Source organism: Cnephaeus nilssonii, assembly GCF_951640355.1.
Source record: "Cnephaeus nilssonii genome assembly, chromosome: 16".
Classification (NCBI taxonomy): domain Eukaryota; kingdom Metazoa; phylum Chordata; class Mammalia; order Chiroptera; family Vespertilionidae; genus Cnephaeus; species Cnephaeus nilssonii.
The window spans coordinates 21927049-21952307 of NC_137087.1; the positions used below are offsets into that span (position 1 = coordinate 21927049).

The 25259-nt window shown below is 40.6% G+C and overlaps 1 protein-coding gene across 3 annotated transcripts in view; it reads right to left on the reverse strand.

Annotated features, from left to right (window-relative positions):
* The window catches only part of TET1 (tet methylcytosine dioxygenase 1), a 113044-nt gene that overhangs the window by 56771 nt on the left and 31014 nt on the right, over positions 1-25259 (reverse strand). Inside the window, exons 1-2 of one of the 3 annotated variants that reach the window (XM_079793633.1) lie at positions 22661-22798; positions 22049-22102 (exon numbers count right to left, since the gene is read on the reverse strand). Coding sequence is in view for 1 of the 3 variants with exons in the window: in XM_079793631.1 (XP_079649757.1) it covers positions 22049-22102 (54 nt within the window). In the remaining 2 variants the exon portion in view is untranslated. Of the gene's footprint in view, positions 1-22048; positions 22103-22341; positions 22434-22660; positions 22799-25259 lie in introns of those variants that run through there. The other 2 variants (XM_079793632.1, XM_079793631.1) reach the window with 2 other exon arrangements.

The following is a 25259-nucleotide window of genomic DNA, read 5'->3' on the forward strand; positions in this document are numbered from 1 at the left end:
TAGATGAATGAGAATCTAATGTATACCATGCTGACAATACAGTTGGTAACACTGTACTGTATAACTGAAATTTGCTAAAAGAGTAGAATTTAAATGTTCTTATATAAAAAGAAAGGTAAATATATGTGTGAGGTGATAGAAATGTTTAATTCAATTAGGGGAATTCCTGACAAGGTACATACAATATACTAACCATATAACAAATCATCACATTGCATGCTTTAAATATCTTACACCTGTATTTGTCAATTATACCTCAATAAAGCTGGAAAAACTCAGTAACAGTTTAAAAATTAAAACAATGCAGTCAATTTTAAATGTTAGGTTAACAAAGAATAGTGCTTGAAAATATCTAGGGGTGATAAACTTATTGCTCTTGGTTTAAGTTTAAATTTACAGAGGGAACAGTTACCAAAACTTAAAATGTCACACCTAGAGGTACATTCTATTTTTGTGTATGTTTCTCTGGAATATTTTTGCCCATTCTTTGCATTTCAATTCCCCTTGCTTTAGGAGTGTCCCTTATGGACAACATATCACTTAATTTAGATGCTGTTTTATTTACATGAGCGTGGCATTTCTTCGAGATGGTGACATTTATCATAATAATAAATGTTTGGTCCTGGCAGATTTTTTGCTAAATGGGTTATTTTTCTTTTTCATTGCCTTTTCCCGCCTATTATTTTAAAAGACACGTTTCTATTTTAAATTTACTGCTAATTCCCTTTATGTCTTTCCGTAGTATTCTTAAATCCATATTTCTCAATCACAACGGAGCTCCACATATACTAACCCCCAAAGAAGTACACAATAAATTAATATGAAAAGAACCAAGCTGCGAAGAAGTAATAAAGCACAATCTAAAATGATAATTAAATGTTAGCATAGTCATAGGAACATAAACGAAATGTATGTTATTTGGTATGGGGTTAGTTAATTTCACTTTTGGCATCATACATTTCTGTGACTTTTAATTAATTTGTATAATGAGGTCAATTTTATAATAAACATGATTACTTTTGTAATCATAAAAAAACGGTATGTTTTTAAGGAAAAGTTTCTTAACTATATGCCCACCGCTGGAATCTCCCTGCTAGGAATTTGTCCTACAGAAATGTATCCTTAAGAACTATATTATGGCCTCAATCCAAGATGGAAGCATAGAAGACCCTGAACTCACCTCCTCCCAAGAACACATGGAGTTGACACCTACAGACAGCAAGCACTCCTGAAGAACTGAGGGCCGACTACATAGCTTCTATGTTATCCAAGAGAGAGAGAGAGAGAGAGAGAGAGAGAGAGAGAGAGAGAGACCACACAGACTGCTCCAGGCCCAGGAATTCCCCTCAACCCAACTCATAGGGCTCTAGCTGCAGCTCCCACTCAGCTACGGCGTGTCCTCTGGGCTTGCTGCAGACCACACCCACTTCAGTGGCTTACCTCTGGGAATCCCTTTGGCTCAAACCAGCTCCAGCTTCCAGTGTGGCCCGTCCCTGCTCTGGCTATAAATCCAGACCCTGGTAAGTCATGTGGCCTGTCCCTACTCCAGCTACAGGTCCAGGCTCTGGTAAGTCTTGTCCCTGCCCACTGCCTGTGGCCACTCAGGCTCCAGCTTCAGTTGACCGGTCAAGAATACCCAGGATACACAGCTACTACACAGGTCACTCCTTCAAGACCGGTAGAGGTTGCTGTTCCACCAAAAGCGATTTAAACAAACCACAGAGAGCCGTAGCTGGTTTGGCTTAGTGGATAGAGCATCGGCCTTTGGACTGAAAGGTACTGGTACCGCGTTCGAGTCCGGTCACGGGCACATGCCCGGGTTGCAGGCTTGATCCCCAGTGGGGGACGTGTAAGAGGCAGCTGAGCAATGATTCTCTCTCATCACTGATGTTTCTATCTCTCTCTCCCTCTCCCTTCCTCTCTGAAATCAATAAACATATTAAAACACACACACACAGAAAGTCAAAATGAGGAGACAGAGAAATATGGACCCAGACAAAATCCCAGAAAAAGAACTAAATGAAACAAACCCAAGCAATTAATCAGCTAGAGTTCAAAGCATTGGTTATAAGGATATTCATTGATCTCAGTGAGAACTTCAACCAGAAGATAGAAAACAATAAAGAACCAGCCATCAATGAGGAATCAAATAACTGAAATGAATACATTAGCTGGAATAAATAGCAGATTGGATGAAGCAGAGAATCCAATTAGTGATCTGGAAGACAAGGTAGTGGAAAACACCCAACTGAAATAGCAAAAAGAAAAAGAAATTTTAAAAATGAGGAGCCTGGCCCTAGCCAGTTTATCTCAGTGGAGAGAGAGTCAGCCTGAGGACTGAAGGATCCCGGGTTTGATCAGGGCACATGCCCGGGTCGCAGGCTCCATCCCCAGTGGGGGGCGTGCAGGAGGCAGCAGATCAACAATTATCTCTCATCGTTGAGGTTTCTATCTCTTCCTCCCCCTTCCTCTTTGAAGTCAATAAACATATACTAAATTAATGAATAAAAATTAAAAATGAGGATAGTTAAAGGGACTTCTGGGACAATGTCAACCAACATTTCGCCTGGCTGGTGTGTGGCTCAGAGGTTGAGTGTCGACCTATGAACCAGGAAGTCATGGTTCAATTCCCAGTCAGGGTATATGCCTGGGTTGCAGGCTCGACCCCAGTAGGGGGCGTGCAGGAGGCAGCCAGCCCATCAGTGATTGATGTTTCTCTCATCACTGATGTTTCTACCTCTCTCTTCCTCTCCCTTCCTCTCTGAAATCAATAAAAAAAATAAAAAAGGGTACCAACACTTGGCCCTAGCTGGTTTGTCTCAGTGGATAGAGCGTCAGCCTGCAAAAAGAGCTGAGTCCAGAGCTGGGTCTGGGAAAGTAAGCCTGCACCACCTTGTGCCCAAAGAGTGACAGGCACAGAGCCAGCCAGCTTCAAGGAGCTCCCACTGGCCAAAACTGGGACAGTCTGAGCATCAAAGTAATAATAGTAATGATTTATAACCCATTGAATAAAATCAGAATCCATAGATCCATACAGAAGTAAATAAATTAGTAAAATGTGTACTAATATAAATGCAGAAGGAATGATAGAGTTTGAAAATCAATATGGTAATTTGATTCAGTAAGAGCCATCTGTGTACTATAAGGAATAAGATATTCTCAAAATATCAAATAATCTCCCCACAGGTTAGTACTCTTTTAGAAACTTGGGGAACATGTCCAGGACTCGGTGATCAAAGATAACATCACCAATAAGGAACGAGTCACAATTGCCTGCAACCTGATAGGATCACCTGAAGAACACAGCGTCACTTCTGGGGTACTCCTACCACCTTTTGCAGAACCTGAGACTCATGGAGTATCCGAATAACCCAAACCGAGGGACAATCTACAAAACAACTGGCCCCTTTCTACAAAATGGCACAATTGAGGGGACAAAGATAGACGAAGACTGATGCATATGAAGAAAACTAAAGAAACATGACAGCTGAAATGCAACAGGTGATCCTGAATTGGATCCTGGACCTGAAATATTCTCACTGCAGAGGACAAGTAGGATAATGGATGAAATCTTAATAAAGCCTGTGGTTTGAATAAAGAAAAAAATCCTAAAAAAAACCCACCCCACCACCTATATTATTAAGGATGCATAGGAAAGTGGTAAAACTTTATATAGAAGAGCAAGGAAATTATTATCCTGACTTCAGGAAAGACATTTCCTCTTGGAGACTGGAGGGAGGAGGAGGTACAGTGACATACACAGATGATTAGAGTACTGGCAATGTGCTATTTCTTAACCACTTGACTGGTGATTAACAGTGTTCTTCTTGTAATAATTCTGAACTTTACAAAAGTCTTATGAAAAAACTCTTGAATTTGTATTTTAGAACTTTAAAGAACTGTAAAAAGCATATGGAAAAACAGCATTACAGTATACCATTTTGCATATGTCCTTATATTATGCAACAAAAATGGTCTGACAGCCCTAGCTGGTTTGGCTCAGTGGACTGAAGGGTCCTGGGTTTGATTCCAATCAAGGGCACACGCCTGGGTTGCTGGCTCGATCCCCAGTAGGGGGCCTGCAGGAGGCAGCCAGTCAATGATTCTCTCTCATCATTAATGTTTCTATCTCTCTCACCCTCTCCTGTCCTCTCTTAAATCAATAAAAACATATTAAATAAAAAAAAAGATCTGACAACTATTAATACTAGGTTCATCTGGGTGAATTGGGAAAGATGAATTGTCCATTACAAAAAATTGACAACTAAAGAAAGATATAGTAAGTGTCTACTAGAGTATCATCTCCTTGAACTCACACATTATTTGAAATAAAACACGGTTGCCGTCATTGTTTCATGTATTTCCTGGTGCAAATAAAATGCCAGATAAAAATGAAAGCATTATTTAAAAATCTATAAAATTATAATTCATAACAAATTTACAAAACAGGGCACTGCCCTTTCCCCCTTCCTCTTAGGTGTGTCTTTTGAGGGTTATAAAAAAGGCAAATTTACATCTAGGACTACATTACTTTTAATTCCTTTTAAAAATCATATATATCATGGAATATAAATCCAATGAAGGAAAAGAAAAAAAGAAATCAGAAAGAAGGAGCAAAGTCCTGAATTCCACAGTTCCCAAAAGATGGATGTTACACAATAAAATAGAAAAATCACAAAATTTTAATATCCTACAACTGAGGACGGCGGAAAAGTGTGCACAGCTGTAAGGCTTTTTTTTAAAAATCAACAAAGTAACATCTAAAAATGGTTTCCTAGCCCTAGCTGGTTTGGCGCCGTGGATAGAGTGTCAGCCTGTGGGCTGAAGGGTCCTGAGTTCCATTCCAGTCAAGGACACATGCCCAGGTTGCAGGCTCGATACAGAGTAGGGCATGCAGGGGGCAGCCAATCAATGATTCTCTCTTATTATCGATGTTTCTATCTCTCTCTCCCTCTCCCTTCCTCTCTAAAATCAATAAAAATATATAATAAAAAATAGTATTTAAAAAGAAATGAAATAAAAATGGTTTCCAACTCTGTGAATACTGTTTTCTGCTATCGCTGAATTTTTCTCATCTCTCTTTGATGAATCAGGAAGTTACAACCTGACCCCAAAATACCTCTATTCTACACCTCTCTGGAAAGCTGCCAGGTAGACTCAAGTGGCCTGTTTTTAAACCATTTTGATGCTGTTAGCAAATGAGATGACAGCCAAGGAATCCGAGTTTTGAGAACACAAGGCTCCAGGCCTGAGGAAGCCTCAGCAGATGTTACACATTTGGACATTAATAATGAAGCAATTCCTACAAGGCCTCTTGATCTTTTACTTGCAAAACTGATTCAAACAAATGAGCTTGGGAAAAAGCAACCAGAGGGACTGAAAGCTGGATTAAAGTGGTAAACAAAGGACCCTTGCCAGGGGCTAGCAGTTCTTGAGTAGCAGAGATTCAAAAAGTATCCAAGACCCTCTAAATCTAACAAGAAATTGAAAAATACAGATGAGAAAATTTAGTAATAAATGAGACCACGGCTACTAAAAGGGGGGGAAAATTCAGTCACATTCTAAAAGAACACAAATATGTGGTAATCATTTCATTATATACACATATATTAAATCATCAACGCTGTAAAAAAATCAACATTGTACATCCTACTCTTACACAGAGTGATAGTATATATCAATTACATATCAATAAAGCTCCGTGGGCCCCTGGATCCGGGTGAGCCTGGCCCCGGGTCCGGGTGAGGCCGTGGGCCCCTGGATCCGGGTGAGCCTGGGTCCCGGGTCCGGGTGAGGCCGTGGGCCCCTGGATCCGGGTGAGCCTGGGTCCCGGGTCCGGGTGAGGCCGTGGGTCCCTGGATCCGGGTGAGTCTGGCCCCGGGTCCGGGTGAGGCCACGCGACCCTGGGTCTGGGTGAGGCCATGCGCCCCTGGGTCCGGATGAAGCTGAATCCTGGGTCTGGGCGAGGCCGTGGGCCCCTAGATCCGGGTGAGGCTGGATCCCGGGTCCGGGTGAGGCCGTGGGCCCCTGGATCTGGGTGAAGCCGTGCCCCTGGATCCGGCCGAGACCAAACCAGAGGGAGTCGGACCTGCATTACCACCATTTGTCCACCATCCAGAGCTGAGGGGTCAGTGCCGACATGTACTCATAAGGAACTGGTGGACATTGATATTGGGTCTCAAAAGAACTGTTGGACCAGAAAGAAACTCACTACAGACTGATTCATTTGCCTGTCAGCATAACTATTATTGCTCGTCGCACATTCAATTCTTATAAGTATATCTCTAGTGACACATGATTTCGCTCATCTAGGGGAAATGATGAACAACATAGACTGATGAACAAGAACAGAACCAGAAACAAGGAGGCATCGATCGGACTATCGGGCCTCAGAGGGAGGATAGGGGAGGGTGGGGGGAGAAGGGAGAGATCAACCAAAGGTCTTGTGTGCATGCATATGAGCTTAACCAATGCTTAAGTTCAACAGAGGGTTGGGGCATCCATGGGGAGGGGTGTGGGATGGGAATGGGGGGATGAGGACAAATATGTGACACCTTAATCAATAAAGAAATTAAAAAAAAAAGGAAAGAAAAAAAAATAAAGCTAAGGAAAAATAAAATTTAAAAATGTTTCAATAAAAATAAAGTTTAATATTTGGGGAATGCTAAAAATAAGAACATAAAAAAGAAAACAAATTTGTTGAAATTATTAAATCAAGCCCGACCAGCATGGTTCAGTGGCTGAGCAGAGACCTAAGAACCAGGAAGTCATGGTTCCATTCCCGGTCAGAGCACATGCCCAGGTTGTTGGCTGGATCCAGTGGAGGGCATGCAGAAGGCAGCCAATCAGTTAGGCCCTCTCATCCTGAATTTAATCATGAGGGAGCATCAGACAAACTCAACTTGAGGGACTCCACAAAATACTGTGTCTGACCAGGATTGCTCAATAGTACCAATGCGACTAAAGACTTCCAAAACACTGAGGCACTGTTGCAATTTGGAAATTAGGAAGACATGACAACTGAACATGATGAGGGCCCTTAGGATTGAATTCTAAAAAAAAAAGATGACATTAGTGGGGAAATTGGCCAATTTTGAGTTAGTTCTTAAAATAGTAATTAGTGCCCTAGCTGGTTTGGCTCAGTGGACAGAGCGCACATAGAAGAAGCAACCAACGAATGTACAAATAAGTGGAACAACAAATCAATGTTTCTCTCCCCCCCTTCTCTCTCTCTCTCAAATCTATACATAAATTTAAAAACACTCTTTCCAAACTGCTCTCCAGAAAGATAGTACCAACTTATTTTCTGAGTACCAAGACTATCCTATTTTAATTAATTTTCCCCATATTTACTAACCTTGTTCTTTTTCCTTGCCAAATTCAGGTGGAAAAAAATAAATCATAGTATGCATATTTTTCAATTTATTATAAAGGCTGACCATTTAAAAATTAGTTCTTGGACATTAATATCCCTTCTTTTGTGAAGTTAACCACTTAGTAAGTTTTTGCCTTTATTTAAACCTCCAGGTGCCTCTTTTATTCTATCAACGATGAGAATCATTGATTGGCTGCCTCCTGCACGCCCCACATTGGGAATCGAGTAGGCAACCCAGGCACCTGGAATCAAACTCGACCTCCTATTTCTTAGGTTGATGCTCAACCACTGAACCATGCTGGCTGGGCAAACATCTCTTTTCTTAATTTATCTTATTGTTGAAAGTGCTACGGATGTAACCTATTTTTCTCCATTGACCCCTTCTAGTCTGCACCTTTACCACCACCACCACCAACAACAACAACAACACAATCGCCTTCCCTCATCACTCCCTTCCCCCATTGCCCCCTTCCCCACCCCCCATGCCCCAGGCACTCAGCACACAATTGCGTGTCCATGGGCGATGCATATAAATTCTTTGGTTAATCTCTTCCCACCCACCTACTATTAAACATCATGAAATTCAATTCCTCCTAAATTCTATCATTCATTAATTCAAAGATTAAAGGCAAATGATAAAGTTGCAAGGTAAGTTCTATTTACTGTATACAACTACTAAAATTCCCACCAACTCGTAGCATAAAGAAAAAAAAAAAACACAAAAAACCACCCACCCCACCTCACTTTTAACTTCTTTCATGCTGTTAGTGCAGGTTCAATATTACATGACATGCATAGACTATATAACATCTTTCAATAAATGTGTTCAATAAAGTATGTCTACCTTATTAGTAATTATAACTAGAGGCCAGGGGCACGAGATTCATGAATGGGTGTGTGTGTGTGGGGGGGTCCCCTCAGCCCGGCCTGTGCCCTCTCACTGACCCCTCGCTCCTTACTTTCCACCTGCAGTGGAGATGGGAGAGGCTCTGGCCACCGCAGCTGCGCTGGACAGTGGACAGCAGCCAGCCGCCCGCCGTGAACCGTGAGCCTGGCTTGCTGCTCCTTAGCACTGCCTCAGAGATGGAGAGGCTCCCTCGCCGGAAACCACCGCTGGCAAGACCAGCTTCTGGCTGAGCAGAGCTCCTCCTGTGGGAGCGCACTGACCACCTGGGGGCAGCTCCTGCATTGGGCATCTGCCCCCTGGTGGTCAGTGAGCGACATGGTGACCGGTCGTTCCACCAAGTTGGTCGATTTGCATATTACGCTTTTATTATATAGGATTATTATATAGGACGATGAAAAACTAGAAGCCAATTAATTCTCTTGGATAATTCTCTTGTTCCAAAATGTCACCATAATGTATGATGTTACAATTTTTATGTCATATATATAATATTATTCAAAAATAAATTAAGGCAGTTATTATAAAGCCATATTATGGGTAACAATTAACAAGGATGTAGCTAGCACTAGAATGACAACGAAAACATGAAGATGTGAAGCAACAGAAATTCTCATAATTGCATTGAAAGTATAAAATGGTACATTCAATTGAGAAAAGTGTCTTCATAGAGTATTAAACATACATCTACTTCATGACTCAGAAAGTTAACTCCTATTTACCCAAAAGAAATGAAAATATGGACATTAAAAAAATATATATATATGTATGAATGTTCATGCCCAGCTGACATGGCTGTGGTTGAGCATCGACCTATGAACCAAGAGGTCACAGATGAATTCCCTGTCAGGGCAAATGCCCAGGTTGTGGTCTCCATCCCCAGTGAGGGGTGTGCAGGAGGCAGCCAATCAATGATTCTCTCCCATCATTGATGTTTCTATCTCTCTCTCCCATGTTCTCTCTGAAATCAATAAAAATTTGAAAAAGAATGTTCATAGCAGCTTTATTCCTAATACCCCAAAACTGGAAACCATTCCCATGTCTCAATGAGAGAATGGATAAACAAAGTGTGGTATATTCTTACAATGGAATACTCCTCAGATATAAAAAAAAAAAAACTAACATATGCACCAACATGAATGCTACCTTGTATGTATACAGACTCTCTAAAGAATATATACAAAACAACTAAGTACCTCAGATGTGAGAGGAGAGACAATGAGCATTTAGGAGAACTTGCATCTCCTCTTCATACACTTCTCTGAATTTCAAGGCTGCTTTTTGTGTGTGTAATTTAAAACGTTTTAAAAAATGATTTTTTAGGATTTTCTTTTAAATCATATTTATGTTTGCATTTTCTTCCTTAACACAATTAATTTTGACTACAATTTGATGTTTCCCTCGGATCATTCATTGTACACAGGATTGTAGTATACTTTTGCTGCCATTATGATAAACTATATGCTTCACCCATTATGATAAACTATATACTTCACTCCAGTAATTTTATGAGTTCTGTTTCTTCTATTTATCCTGAAGGATATTTAATGTAATTTGATACCTATCAGGTTCATAAAAAAATCTTTTATTCTTTTTATTTTTTTAATATACATTTTTATTGATTTCAGAGAGGAAGGGGGAGAGATAGAAACATCAATAATGAGAGAGAATCATTGATCGGCTGCCTACTGCACGCCCCCTACTCGGGAGGGATGAAGTCCGCAACACAGGCATCTGCCCTTGGCCGTAATCGAACCTGGGATCCATTTAGTCTGCAGGCCGACGCTCTATCCACTGAGCCAAACCAGCTAGGTCTATTCTTTTTCTTTATAATTAAATTCAACAGTCTTTTTGGAAAATATATTTTTATTGATTTCAGAAAGGAAGGGAGAGAGAGAGAAACATCAATGATGAGAGAGAATCATGGAATGGCTGCCTCCTGCAGGCCCCACACTAGGAATCAAAACCGGCAACCGGAGCATGTGCCCTGACTGGGAATCCAACAAATCCTTTATTCTTTTCTTCAAAGCTAACGGGTCCTAAATTGAAGAAGTAAGTTGTTACTGATTATCTTTTATTTTACTTTGTCTCCATTGAATTTCTCTGAGCTGGGCTTCTTTCTTTTTCATTAGGAGCTTGATAAGATCGGACTGTGTGGAAGACTAAAGCCAGAAAAGGCAAGATAAAGAAGGAATGAAGTCTGTCACATTCCCTTAGAATTCTATGCCCAATAAGCCTCATCATCATAATTATCTGCTTTTTTTTTTTTTCAACATCCCAGGTATACCCACATCTTACCACACAATGACCTGACTTCCACTTTCTCAACCAAAAGTAACCATTTCACTACATTGTGCATGAGGACATTAAATACAGCCACAGCATTTTTCATTATTACTTAAAAGTTTTATTCATTTAATCTATAAAACTTAAGACATGCCATTTTTAGGGCCAAAAGAAAATCAAGGTGCCTTAAAGGTAACAAAATATATAACAGAAAGTTTATGTTAAAATGGGGTCCATCCTAGTATTTCATTCAGACAAGAATCATGAATGGATACTGAACATCAATGAGAAGTAGCAGAACTTATATGAAATAGCTCGACAAAAGATACTTAATCACAAAAGGAAAAGATAATTTAATATTGGAGAAACTTGACAGATACCACCTTAATGAAGGTATCAATGTTAAAACCATATTAAAGGAACACATTGACATAATGTATCTCTAGATATGATTCCCTAAGGACACAAACTTGTTTCTGCCGTGGCATTCTTGTTAAAAATGGATAAGCAAAAAAAAGGGTAAGCAACCACTGAATAAAGTCAAATTAAGGAACTTATTATTAAGGACAATTGGTAAAATCTGATCAGTAGATTGAATAGCAATGGTCTTGTTATCAGTGTTAACTTCCTGATCATTGTACTACAGTTATATAAGAAGAGGTTCTTGGTTGTAAGAAATACGCACTTTAGTATTAAAGGGTAAAGAGACATCATGTCTGAAACTTAATCTAAAAGAATTCAGGGGAGACAAAATCTATGTGGAGAGACAGATGAACAAGATAAAATGTTAACATTTGGGTAAAGTGGGTGAGTGGAGTATGAGAATATACTATTCTTATACAGCTTTTCTGTTGTTTAAAATTATGTTGATTTTTTAAAAAATTTTAATGAAGTCGCCAAAAATAAGTAGAAAGATAAGATACTTTCTCATTTCAGAGTTGAGCATATTACACTGCTTAACCAATTAATTTGGTTTCGTTTTCTGGCTGAAAGGTCAAAATAGGAAAACACATTGTTTATATTGTCTCTTTTTTATTTACCTTTGGCAGCACATAATTTAATCTTCACATATATTAATTTTAATTTTTGAGTTAAAATTTTCACTAGACATTATATTGAGCAGACGTTAGCCTGCCAGGCTTTGTTTTCATTTTTTAAAATATATTTTATTGATTTTAGAGAGGGAGAGGGAGAGAGAGATAGAAACACCAATGATGAGAATCTCTGATTGGCTGCCTCCTGCATGACCCCTACTGGGGATTGAGCCTGGAACCCGGGCAAGTGCCATGACCAGGAATCGAACCCGGGACCCTTCAATTCACAGGCTCAATCCATTGAGTCAAACTGGCTAGGGCCTGCCAGTCTTTAAATAACTGTATCATGTGTCATAATGAAAATTTTCTTAGGAAAAGTGGCCCAGGTAAACTAACTCACCTTCCCAAAAGTCCTCAGTTGTTTCAGTGAAGTGATCAAATATCAGAGGCTTTAAATAAACCCTCCACAGCTGGATTAAATTTCTCATGAAATAGCAGCTAGCTATTACACACCATCCATGGAGTGAGGGCGTACACTCTATTTCCTGGTTGGAATGATGAAATTAACATTTGAAATAGATTGTAATCATTTTAATCAACAAATAGCCTCAGATTTTTATAATGTTCATCAGAACCCTTACTTCAAGCCAGTGATACTTTTGTGTTTCCCCATGGCTCTATAAACACCACTGCTTCATTTTTTCATTTCTTTATTTCAGTGAGCTAATAATTAAGGCATCCTGTTGTCTTCCATTTCCCTGCAACCAACTGCTCTAGATACAGCAGATCAGTTTAATTTCTGAGTCTATTCAACTACATTTATTTTTTTAATCTGCTAATCTCCAATTTTGAATTTAGAATCCAATCAAGGAAGTATTGGACAGTCTCCAACAAAGACCTCAACAGCTAAATGTGGAATCTAACGCAATCCTGAATTTTACTGTTACCCAGATTTATTTGTTTGTTTGTTTGTTTGTTTGTTTGTTTTAATCCTTACCCCAGGATATTTTTCCATTGATTTTTTTGAGAGAGTGGGAGGGAAGGAAAGAGGGAGGGAGGGAGAGGGAGGGAGGGAAGGAGAGAGAGAGAGAGAGAGAGAGAGAGAGAGAGAGAGAGAGAGAGAGACATCGATTTGAGAGAGACACATCAATTGGTAGCCTCTCAGAAACAGACCAAGGCCGCCAAAACCGGTTTGGCTCAGTGAGTGTCGGCCTGCGGACTGAAGGGTCCCAGGTTCGATTCCGGTCAAGGGCATGTACCTTGGTTGCGGGCACATCCCCAGTAGGGGGTATGCAGGAGGCAGCTGATCGATGTTTCTCTCTCATCGATGTTTCTAGCTTTCTATCCCTCTCCCTTCCTCTCTGTAAAAAAATCAATAAAATATATTTAAAAAAAAAAAAAAAAGAAACAGACCAAGGCCAAGGATGGAGCTTGCAACCAAGGTATGTGCCCTTGACCAGAACAAGAACCTAAGACCCTACATTCCAAGGACCCATGCATGCTCTAGCCACTGAGCAAGGGCTGATGCTCTATCCACCGGGACAAACTAGCCAGGGCTGTTAGCCAGATTTCTTGATCTTCAAATCAAAAGATTTTTTTAAATATATTTTTTATTTATTTTAGATAGGAAAGGAGGGTGAGAGAGATAGAAACATCAGTGATGAGAGAGAATCCTGCATGCCTCCCACTGGGGATTGAGCCCACAACCTGGACATGTGCCCTTGACCAGAATCGAACCCAGGACCTTTCAGTTTGCAGGCTGACGCTCTATCCACTGAGCCAAACCAGCTAGGGCTAAACTGACATTTATTGAGTTATAGTCACAAGATATTACATGAAGACACTATGCAGAACACAAAGTTGAATGCTGTTCTAAACTGAAAAGGTTTATAATCTAGTTAAAAGTATAATGAAAATAGCCCACTGGTTTGGCTCAGTGGTTGAGCGTCGACCTATGAACCAGGAGATCTAGGTTAGATCCCGGTGGAGGCACATGGCCAGGCTGTGATCTCAATCCCCAGTAGGGGATGTGCAGGAGGTGGCTGATCAATGATTCTCATCATTGATGCTTCTCTCTCTCTCTCTCTTCCTTTCACTCTGAAAAAAATCAATAAAAAATATTTTTAATATATATTTTTATTAATTTCAGAGAGGAAGGGAGAGGGAGAGAGATAGAAACATCAATGATGAGAGAAAATCACTGACCAGCCGCTTCCTGCACGCCCCCTACTGGGCATCGAGCCTGCAACCCAGGCATGTGCCCTTGACCATAAGCAAACCTACGACCCTTCAGTCTGCAGGCTGACGCTCTATCCACTGAGCCAAACCAGCCAGGGCTAAAAATATATTTAAAAAAATAAAATAATAACGAAAACAACTTAAAATGTAAACCCATTAATATCTTATAAAGAATCCTATTTTATATTAAGAATCATAACAAAAACAGTAATGATGATAGCTCTCAGTAATTTAATATCTACTATGTATGAGATAAATTCAGTAAATTAAAAATTATGAAATCTACCAAAGAGCCCTGTGAATTATTGTTCCTCTTCTACAGATAATGAAAATAGGTATCAAAAAGAGTTCAGTTAGCCCTGGCTGGTTTGGCTCAGTAGACAGAGCATCAGCCTGCGGACTGAAGGGTCCCGGGTTAAATTCCAGTCAAGGCCATATGCCCGAGTTGCAGGCTCCATCCCCAGTGGGGGGCTTTGCAGGAGGCAGCTGATCGATGATTCTCTGTCATCATTGATGTTTCTATCTCTCCCTCTCCCTTCCTCTCTGAAATCAATAAAAACATATTTATTTTTTATAATAAAGTGTTCAGTTAGTCCTAGCCAGTTTGACTCAGTGGATCGAGGATCAGCCTGGGGACTGAAGGGTCCTGGGTTTGATTCTGGTCAAGGGTACATGCCCAGGTTGCCAGCTCGATCCCCAGTGGGGGGTGTGCAGCCGATTAATGATTCTCTCTCATCATTGATGTTTCCATCTCTCTCCCTCTCCTTTCCTCTCTAAAATCGATTTAAAAAATTTTTTTATTGATTGATTTTAATTTTATTTTTTATAGAGAGGAAGGGAGAGAGAGCAAACACCAATTTGTTTTTCCACTTATTTATGCATTCATTGGTTCTTACTTAAATGTGCCATGACCAGGGATCAAACCCACAACCTTAATGTATCAAGACAATGCTCTTAACCAACTTAGCTACACAGCCAGGGCCAAAACATTTCTAAGACAGTTAGAAAACAAAACAAAAAAAACCCAGCTTCAGATACTTAAGATAATTTTGTTAATAATTTAGTAAGAACGTTATGTGATTTTATCTGGAAGAAATCATGTTTAAGGTATAAAACATCACTGTAACTTGTATCATTTCAAATGTGTTCATCCCAGTTTACCTTTATGTTTTAAACTGAGTCCTAGAATTCAAACTAACCATCGTTTTTTAAAAAATATATATTTTATTGATTTTTTACAGAGAGGAAGGGAGAGGGATAGAGAGTTAGAAACATCAATGAGAGAGAAACATCGATCAGCTGCCTCCTGCACATACTGGGATGTGCCCGCAACCGAGGTACATGCCCTTGACCGGAATCGAACCCGTGACCCTTCAGCCCGTAGGCTGACGCTCTATCCACTGAGCCAAACCGGTTAGGTCTAACCATCATTTTTTTATACTTATGATGTACTAGTCTTTAATAAATATACTGCTAAGAAAATACACATTTTCTGAAAGATTCACTCAATATTTTTAGAAACATGTATTACATATATGAATACAATAATAATATCACTGATTGAGAAATTACTGTCCTAGCACTTTACATGTATTAAATTCATTTAACTCCCTAACAATTCCATGATCTTATGTGTGTATACTACATTTAAAATTAAACTCTCACACAACATAATGCTTAAAATAAATAATTCAGTTATTTAAAACTAAGTTCCTAAAATAAGTTTAACATCTGATTCCTTAGAATCATAAGAACCTATACTTTAATCAAATTCATATGACATCACTACATTTTAAATATCTATAATAATAAAAGTGTAATATGCTAATTAGACTGGACATCCTTCCAGACGACCTTCTGAACGAAGCCAGGGCTGTGAGAGAAGCCCGGGTTCTGGGTGCCAGAGGGAAGCCAGTGGGGGCGGGCAGGGGGAGAGGGGAAGGTCTACTCTTGCACAAATTTCATGCATTGGGCCCCTAGTAGTTGATAAAATTGTAGCATCTGTTCCCTTAAAATTTGTCACATACAGAAAGAAAGACCTATTTTTAGTTCACAAAGGACTAAAGAAGATACTATTTAAAGCTATAAAGCATCAGGGGGACAGATAGGTGGAGGTAGGGGGGGGATCAATGGGGGAAAGAAGGGGACATCTATAATACTTTCAAAAATAAAGATAAACGTAAAATTTAAAAAGTGCAAACAAACCCCACATAAAGCATCAGAACAGTTTTAAAGAAGATACTGTAATCTTAATTCTCTTGCATAGCTAGGTAAATCTTGCCATCAAATCTTTAAAAACATTGTTTCTATGACATATGTTGGAAATTAAAAAACCATTATTAAATGGATTATAAATCTGAAAATGAATTAAGATACTAGTAAGGTTTTGTCAGAATATGAAGAGTTATACAATAAGGAAGGTAGACCACAGAAAAAAGTACGAATCCAGCACAATCAACACAAACACAGTTATCAGATGAGCATAAGTACTCAAGATGCAAGACATTATGTTCTTTTCTGTGCTAGAAAGAATTCAACAGACTCTTTTTGTGGCCTAAATGAAATTTCCCTCAAGCCCATTCACCCCACTTGGCTTTCATTCACTCTGATTCTCTCTGGTTGGGAACATTCCTAGAAATTACAGAACGGAGTCTTGAGTCACTGGAAATGTACATGCTCCAATGATAAATGAATGATTTGACTGTGTGTGAGCTGGGTTAGTGACAACTCAGCCCTGAAATCAGTCTGATCATCTCTGGGCAAAATGCTATCCTACAATTTCCCCATATGCAAACCAGAAGCCCCATGTGCGCCTTTGACTGTGTGAATAAACACTGAGGGATGAACACACGGCTTTGACAGTTTGTGCCAGCGTATGACATAATGAGGAAAATAAGGACCATGTGTTGAAACATAAGTCTAAATTATTAAATGTATGTGAACATCCTGTATTGAGATTATTTTCTTCCAATTTATACATATACGAAGCTGGAATCCTGTTATAGATACTCTCACCACCCACTCTCAATCTCCCCTGCCCCCCCTGGTCTGTTATATTCAGAAGTATGAGATTCACTGCCTAGGACCATGGAGGACTCTATCAAAATGGCATGTTTTATTTCCTCAATAATGGCCTATCACTTAAACTTGCAACATGTTGCCATAAGTCGTGGAATGTTACATTATAACCACAGTTAAGAAAAGTTTATCATTTCCCCAATGATTTGTTTTACTAACTGAAACAAAATTTTAGATAATTGTGCAGAGAAAAATCTTTAGTAACTGTTATCCTTCATTATATTATAATTTAATGGGTTTTTTTTAAAATAAATAAGATAACTCAATTATAGTTAATCTGGTACTTTTAAGGCAGCACGAGTCTGTGCTGCTTTATAAATGAAGGGAATAGTTCTCAAAGATATCACGTAACTGTCCCTAGATGGTGTTTTCCCTCTCTCAGCAGTTTTTTGGTTTCCATACCACAATTTGTAATTTATCCATTTGTCTTTAATTTTTTTATTGGCCCGCCTTTCCTCCCCACCATTTAGTCTCCTTGAAGGCAGAAACTATTGTCGCCACAGCATTTAGTATGTACTAAAATATATTTAAGGATGTTAATAATAATGGTGTTCAGAAAAGATTTATTAAGCATTTATTATGTGCAATGATAGTAATACTAAATATTTTCATGTCACTATGTCATGCAAATCAGGAAGATGTATGAAAGTGATTAACATATTATTTGATTTTCCTTTTTTTAAAAAAAATATGTTATTGATTTTTTACAGAGAGGAAGGGAGAAGTATAGAGAGTTAGAAACATCGATGAGAGAGAAACATCGACCAGCTGCCTCCTGCACACCCCCTACTGGGGATGTGCCCGTAACCAAGGTACATGCCCTTGCCCGGAATCGAACCTGGGACCCTTCAGTCCGCAGGCCGATGCTCTATCCACTGAGTCAAACCGGCCAGGGCTGATTTTCCTTTTAAAACATATTTCAAGCTATGTAAGCATGGCCTTGACCGATGGGACCCAGAAGTTAAGAGTACCAGGCCATGCACCAAAGTGTCTCGGGTTTGATTCCCGGTCAAGGGCAAATACCTGGGTTGGCAGGTTTGATCCCCAGCCCAGATTGGCACGTGTGGGAGGCAAACAATGGATGTGTCTTTCTCACATTGATGTTTCTCTCTCTCTCCCTCCATCCCTTCCTCTCTTCCTAAAATTAATGGAAAACTATCTTCGAGTGAAGATTAACAAATATATATACGTATATGTGTATATATATATGTATATGTATATGTAAATGTAATACGCCAGTGTTTGTTCTAAGTGAAATATACATCTTCCATGTTCCCTACTCCCCATCACTCCCCATCACCTGCTCTCCTTTATCGCCACCATCAAGGAAGGAAGGTAAAAGAAGAGCAGGGCAGCTAGTGCGGAAGCTGGCGGGAAGATCACCTAGTTTTGATTTTTTCTTTTCTAAATCATCTGTAGTCTGTGTCCTGGTTTACTACCCACTGATATTGCTTCATATGTGTTCACTCAAATACTACTTTGAAGGTATTTTATAATCAAATCGCTAGAAAATGCCCCTTACCAGCCTCAAAAGGGTATCTAATTACAGAATGTACCATTGGGGTCCTCTCTCAGGGATGCTCACATTTATTTAGAAATGACTTTAGATTTATAGTTTAATTGAAAAAATAATAGAGTTCTATATACCTCACCCAGCCTTGCCTGATGTTACCTTCTTTTTAAAAAGCTTTTAAAAGTTTATTTTATTGTTGACAGTGTTACAGATGTCTCCCATTTCCCCCCTCTAACATAAGCATGGTTCTAGTACTATTTCTGACCCTACCCTACCGCCCTATGGTCATTAGCGATGCTGCATATGCTGTGTGCCCCACCAGGTCCACACGCCAGCCTTACATGCCAGGGAAGGCTGACCAAGATGTATTTCATCAGTGGGATCCCTTTCCTTTTCACTTCTGAGTGGGAGCAACCCCAGAAAGCAACAGGAAACCGGAGGGCAGGGGATTTATTTCCATACCCTCCACGCTACAGCTTTCTCTTTGCAGGCAGGTCCCTTTACCCAAGGCCCACAACAAAATCTCTGCTCACTGTATTCAGCTGCAACTCTTGCACCTGCTCCCAACCCCTCACGCCCCTTCAGGCCCAGGAGTGGCAAATGCTCTCTGATGTCATTAGAACCGACCTTTTCCCATAAGCCTGCCCACACCTCGCAAACAATCCCTTTATTAAATTACCCTCAATACCCCCAATTTCTCTGGGGAGCAAAGACTGACAACCTAACCAAAGTGATGTTACCTCAAAATTGACTTTCTCTAAGTCTAAGGGAATATATCCTTCTACCCACAACACACAAAGCAAAGATTATTTTACATAAATGCTTTGCCCTGGTGAAGTTCCAAATGATGCCACTCACAAGTCAAATTTCAAGAATCAAGGCCTGAAATTATTTCACACCTTTACCTTATTCAAGAGTCATGGAACGAATTATAGCACAGCTAAGAAGCTGCCATTTATATATTAAAACAACCCCGTGATCATTAACAGGCCTTGGGCAGGAACCTGGTCCTATAGCATCTGGAGGGGCAGAAGTTTGTGCTGACCTGCCACCCCCTCCATCACTTGACTTGATTCCCAGAAACTGTCATTTCAGCTAGAGGAAAAGGGTCTCTCTAGTCTAGAATTTGAGATCACTGTCTATAATTTATACTTTTGAGTTACAGTAGAACGAATATAGGTCCTGGATACAGATTGTTCAAAGATGAGAGGTGTGAGACACACCAAGAAATTTCAGCCCCACAGCTAGTCTGTGTTTATCAGTTATCAGGTTCAGAGTTGGATAGGACAAGCTTCAATTCTATACCCAGTTTCCTTAATCAGACTCTTTATTATCCAACCACTTCCTCATAGATGATGAGGATGAAAGTTAGTCAAGGTACCTACAGCATCTACCCTAACAAAGAACAAAGGACCCAAGATATTTGACAATCTAAGAGGCCAGAGTCAAAGGAAGCAGACTAGTTCTCTGGTACAATGCCAAAGGCAAAGAGAGAATTAGAAAGGAGACCAGTTGTAACCTGTAGGTCCTGTCATTGATCTCCTGGGTACAGCCAGCTGGTTATTAAGTCTGTTTTCAACTTAAATTGAAGGTTGTACTCTTCCCCTCTCACCTCCCCAAAATGTGGAATTCATTTTGCTAACATCCCCTTCAGGGTTTTATAATATTCTACATTTGCTCTAACTGTATTTTACACAACCAAGCTAAAATATCAAAGTATTTTAGCATTTCTTCTAGGAAGCAGAGAAAGCTTTCTTTAAAAAATCAAAAATTGTGTCCACAGAATAGCAGATAAAATATTTTAAAATGCCAACATCAGAAAAAAAATCTTTTTTCTCCTTTCAGAGCATTTCCCTACTCTTGTACAATAATTGATAACTACAGAGGAAAGTGAGCGAGAATTCAGTTCTGTTGTGGCCCATGAATTTCAACCACCCAAAGGCACTTATTTTTTAAAAAGTCAGAGTCCACTGCCATTATTCAAAAAAAGCAACACACCGTATATTTATTTCTGAAATTTATTTCAGGCAACAGGACACCCACACACTGACAAAACAAACACAGAATTAAATAGTACTACCATACCCCAATTCTACTTCCTAGCAAAGGTGGATGATTTAAGCTACCAAGCTTAGTCCATATTAGTTTGTCCATATAGTTTCTCCCTTTATTCTATGCCCTCACCCCTGCCTCCCACAAATTTCAAAGCCATTTATTAACAGTAGGACTAAAACTATTTCTCCCTTGAAGATATTAAGACAAAACACCCAAGTAGGGCTTTTGATTATATACTTATATAGTTGGGATGGGTGGATCAATATGCAGGGGGGCGGGGGGGGGAACCCACACACAAACACACACACACAGAAGAGGGTTTAATTTACTTTGAAAATAACCAGTATTCTATTTGTCCAGGCCAAATGAGAATCTGTGCCAAGCAATTTCATTCACTTATCATGCCTAGCACACTGATGACTGTATGGTAAATATTAAATCAATACTTGCTGGTTGATGAAAAATGTACATGGCCATGTTGTGTACACACAGGAAACAGAAACTCGAGGTGATCAGACAAAATTAGAAAGCAATGCAAGGTTTGGTTCTCCGTGCCAATAACATTTTCAAGATGCACACTGGGAAACGAGTGAAATAAAAATTTGCCACATTCATAGTTCAACATGCTGTTCCTCTTTGACTGCTAAAACTTCATTTGTAAAAGAAAAGCTATGGTAAGGTTAAAATACTTTACATTATAGGTGCACAATATAATATTAAAGACCAGCAGTTTTATTGCTTAATGTCTTCTAGAATGAAAAGGTGGCTTGCTCAGGTTGCTTACATTTATAATAGCAATATACCACTGGAAGTGAAACCTTTAACACTTACTTGCTAGACTAAAGCTAGCCTCCAACTTTTAGCAATGCCTTATGCTTTTAAGTTAACCCTTTTCAATACTGTACAAAGCTCATAGCAGGAATTACTAGCTTATATCGAATTAAGTTACTACTAAATACTCATTAGGTAAACTACTGAAAATAAAGAAAACATGCATATTCCTACAGCTCTATGAATGTCAAAATTAAAGATGATATAATGATAATTTAGGATTAAGCGAGTATAATTCGGCTGTAAGATCTCAATGGCTTACACATTTTCAGTTGAACTAAAATCTCTAAGGATATTTTCCTTTGGAAAGAAAAATCACACACTTTAAAACAGTATCTAATGGAAAGTCTATTAAAATCATAATGGATCATAGCTGTCAACTTCAAAGAGTGTCTTTCTTCTTAAGAGCTTAAGTTGACACCCTGGTGAAACACCACAAATGCAGATGCCACAAAGGCAGCTACAAAGGGAAAAATTTTATTCACCACACTTTGCATATAAACTTTTCCTTCTGCAGATTGGTGTGGAGTTGAAAATAAAGGATGCTAACATGCACATTATGCAGCACATCAAAAAAAAAGAGAAAACCCTTTCCTTGAGTGAAAATTCACTTACTGAAAATCTGGGAAAATGCACATCCCCTGGTACTCCAAATTTACCCCTTAGGGACAGAAAAATACTATATGAAATGGAAAAAAAAAAACACTGATATGATTTAATCAATAGCTGGTTACCTTTAAAACTTTGGGCTTCTTTTCCCTCTTGGGCCTCTTGTTTTCCTTTATAACCTAAAAAATAAAAAAAATAAAATAAAAATCAAATTGCAAAATGAGCCTCCTTTTAAGGAAAAAAAAAAACCTCCCACCCCCCAAAATTATTTTGGCTATTTCTCTATAAAACTACTTATACCATTTCAAAGCATCAACATGTTTGCTAAGCAGAAGCTCAAGAGCTTATGTAAAATGTATACTTAAAAGTCACTGGGAAAAAAAAAAAAGCCTTGCAGAAAGATGAAGTAGGGAAATACCCTTTCTTCCCCTTAAAGTCTGTCTTAATTAGCCTCTGCATTCTTCACAGCGAAGCCCACGAGGTAGCCATCTTGCTTGCTTCTGCAGAGGACGCCTCTACAGTGGAACAGTTCTGCAAACTGCTTTTTGGTGTTATTATCATGGTGTTTCAAGGCAGCCCTGGCCTGCCAGCACTGTAGACGTGCTGGGCATGCCTTTTGCAAAAACAGGCCCCACAAAGAGTGCAGCCAATGGCAATGCAGAGCTTAGCAACTCCAAAGTGATCTCCTCTGCCTAGCCTTCCTAGACAAAGGATCTCCTGTGCGGCTCTGCTCTCACCACAGGACACAGGCAGCCACAAGCTGCGACATGGAGTTCGCTGCGGCGGATCTGGTCGCAGGGAATTCACGGGAGGCTTCGGCAAAAACAATGCACACCAATCCCCCAGGTCTCCGCCATCTGATCGATGGCTGGCGGAGTCTCCCTGATTAGTAACCCCTGGGTGGCTCTGAGGGCAGGTCTGCGGCGGGGAGGGGGCGGAGGGGGAAGCGGGCCAGCCCTGCCTCCAACCTACAGAAGCTATAGCTGCGCTGAGGCGGGGGGCGTCGGGGCTTGCTGAAACTCTGGAAGGTATTGTGCATTTTTACTTTATAAGGCAAGGCTAAATATTGGCGATATTTAAGGCGGGAGGTTATGTGAGGACAGGGTAGGCTCAGCTGTTGGGCTGCGTGTCTCATTCCTCCGGAACCACACCTCTTTGCAGCAGGCGCTTTGCCCAGAAACACAGCAATTTGATTTCTGTCAATAAATGTCCAATGACAAAGACGCGTTACAAAAAATAATAATAAAGCCACTTAAAAGGAAAAGGACAGGATGAGGACCAGGGAGGGGGGTGGGTGGGGGGGAGTTTTCAAAATACACTTGCCATTCTGTGTGGCTGGAGAGAAAAGATTTATCTCTTGATCTGGACATTGCCGGTGACCTTCATTTCCCCAAAGAAACCTCTCCCTCAACTGTCACTAAGCATCCCCTCCCTTCCCCTGCCCCCCCCCCAAGCCCCCGCCCCTGTGGAGCACCCCGGCAGGCCAGGCTGATGGACAGGGAGCTCCCCACTTCCCAGGGATTGAGACCTGAGCCAGAGGTGGAGCAAGGAGCCACCACCGCGCCCACACCTGAGCTGCCCCCACGCCCAGTGGGGGGTAGGTGCGGGGAGAGCTGGCACCATAGTGGGAACTCGCCAGGTCCTGTAAATGGCAGAGCCAGGAGAGTTTGGCTCTGGCCATGCAATAGTGGCAACGGAGCGAGAACCCGGACAGCTGCTGGGAGCCGGCAAGTCTCAAGGTCACGGCCAACATTCAGTGGAGGGGCCGGTCACAGCCCCATCACAGCCACCTGGACAGCTGCGCCGATCCTGGGAAGACAGCCTTGGTCCCATCCTCACGGGGCCAGACTCTCAGCAGCACATTTGGGGGGTTGGCAGGAGGGCCGCCCTGGCTGCGCAGCCAAAGACGGGTTTTCCACTTGCAGTTGGATTCGGAGCAGATTCCCACAACCAGAAACGGGGCGGGCAAGAGGGCCTGCATTTCATCGCCCTTGATTCCCAGCCTTTCGGTTTGCCACAAAAGCATGCTTTCTATATGTTGGGATGGGAATTCCAACATGCATTGTTTTTCCATTTTAAACGACCCCTCCTTCACCCTCCACCCTCCAAATATTTAACCAATGCAAGAAGCAAGCCTACTGGTAGCAAAACCAGTGGATTCTGACCTAATCACACCCACCAAAGCCACTTCGACCTCACAGAGCCCACACGAAGGAAATGTGCGGGGAATGAAGCAATGATGCAATAGGTAGAAAAACAGGATCAAACACAAGATTTAAAAATGGGTGCAAGATGTTTTCTTAAGCCCTAGCCGGCTTGGCTCAGTGGATAGAGCGTCCACCTGCGGACTGAAGTGTCGTGGGTTCAATTCCGGTCAAGAGCGCGTGCCTGGGTTGCGGGCTCGATTCCCAGTGGGGGACGTGCAGGAGGCAGCCGATCAATGATTCTCTCTCATCATTGATGTTTCTATCTCTCCCTCTCCCTTCCTCTCTGAAATCAATAAAAATATACATATTTTTTAAAAGGATGTTTTCTTAAAAATAGGTGAAGCCCTAGGTGGTTTGGCTCAGCGGATAGAGCATTGGCCTGTGGGCTGAAGGGTCCCGGGTTGATTTCCTTCAAGGGCACATGCCCCGTTTGTGGGCTTGATCCCCAGTTGGGGCGTGCAGGAAGCAGCCGATCAATGATTCTCTCTTATCATTGATGTTTCTATCTTTCTCTCTCCCTCTTCCTTCCTCTCTCTGAAATCCATAAAAACATTTTTTTTTTAAAGAAAAAAATAGGTGAAAACCCTATATTCCTATTTCTTTGGAGACTTTGTGGTTAAACATTTTAACCACGTTTAAGTGTACAACTTAGTAACAGTAAGTACATCCACAAAGTTGTACAACTACCACTGCTCTCCATTTCCAGAGCCCTCACCATCCCAGACAGACACGCTGCAGCTGTCGGACCACAGCCCCTCATTTGTCTTCTAGAGTCATTGCTAACTTACATTCTACTTTTCGGTCTCTATAAATTTGCCTGTTCTAATGATCACACACAATATTTGTCCCTTTGTGTCTGGCCTATTTCACTTTTATACTGTCTTAGGTTTTGCTTTGTTTTTTTTAAATACTCACCGGATGATATGTTTTTATTGATTTTGGAGAGACAGAGAGATAGAAACATCGAAAGGTTGCCTCCTGTTCGAATTGGCATCCTAGAGGAATCAAACCCCCAAATCTGGTGCACAGGCAGACGCTCTAAGCAACTGAGCCACCCAGCCAGGGCAGCGTGGTCTTTTTAAGGTTCATCCAGGTTGCAAGATATATCAGAATTTCATTCCTTTTTAAG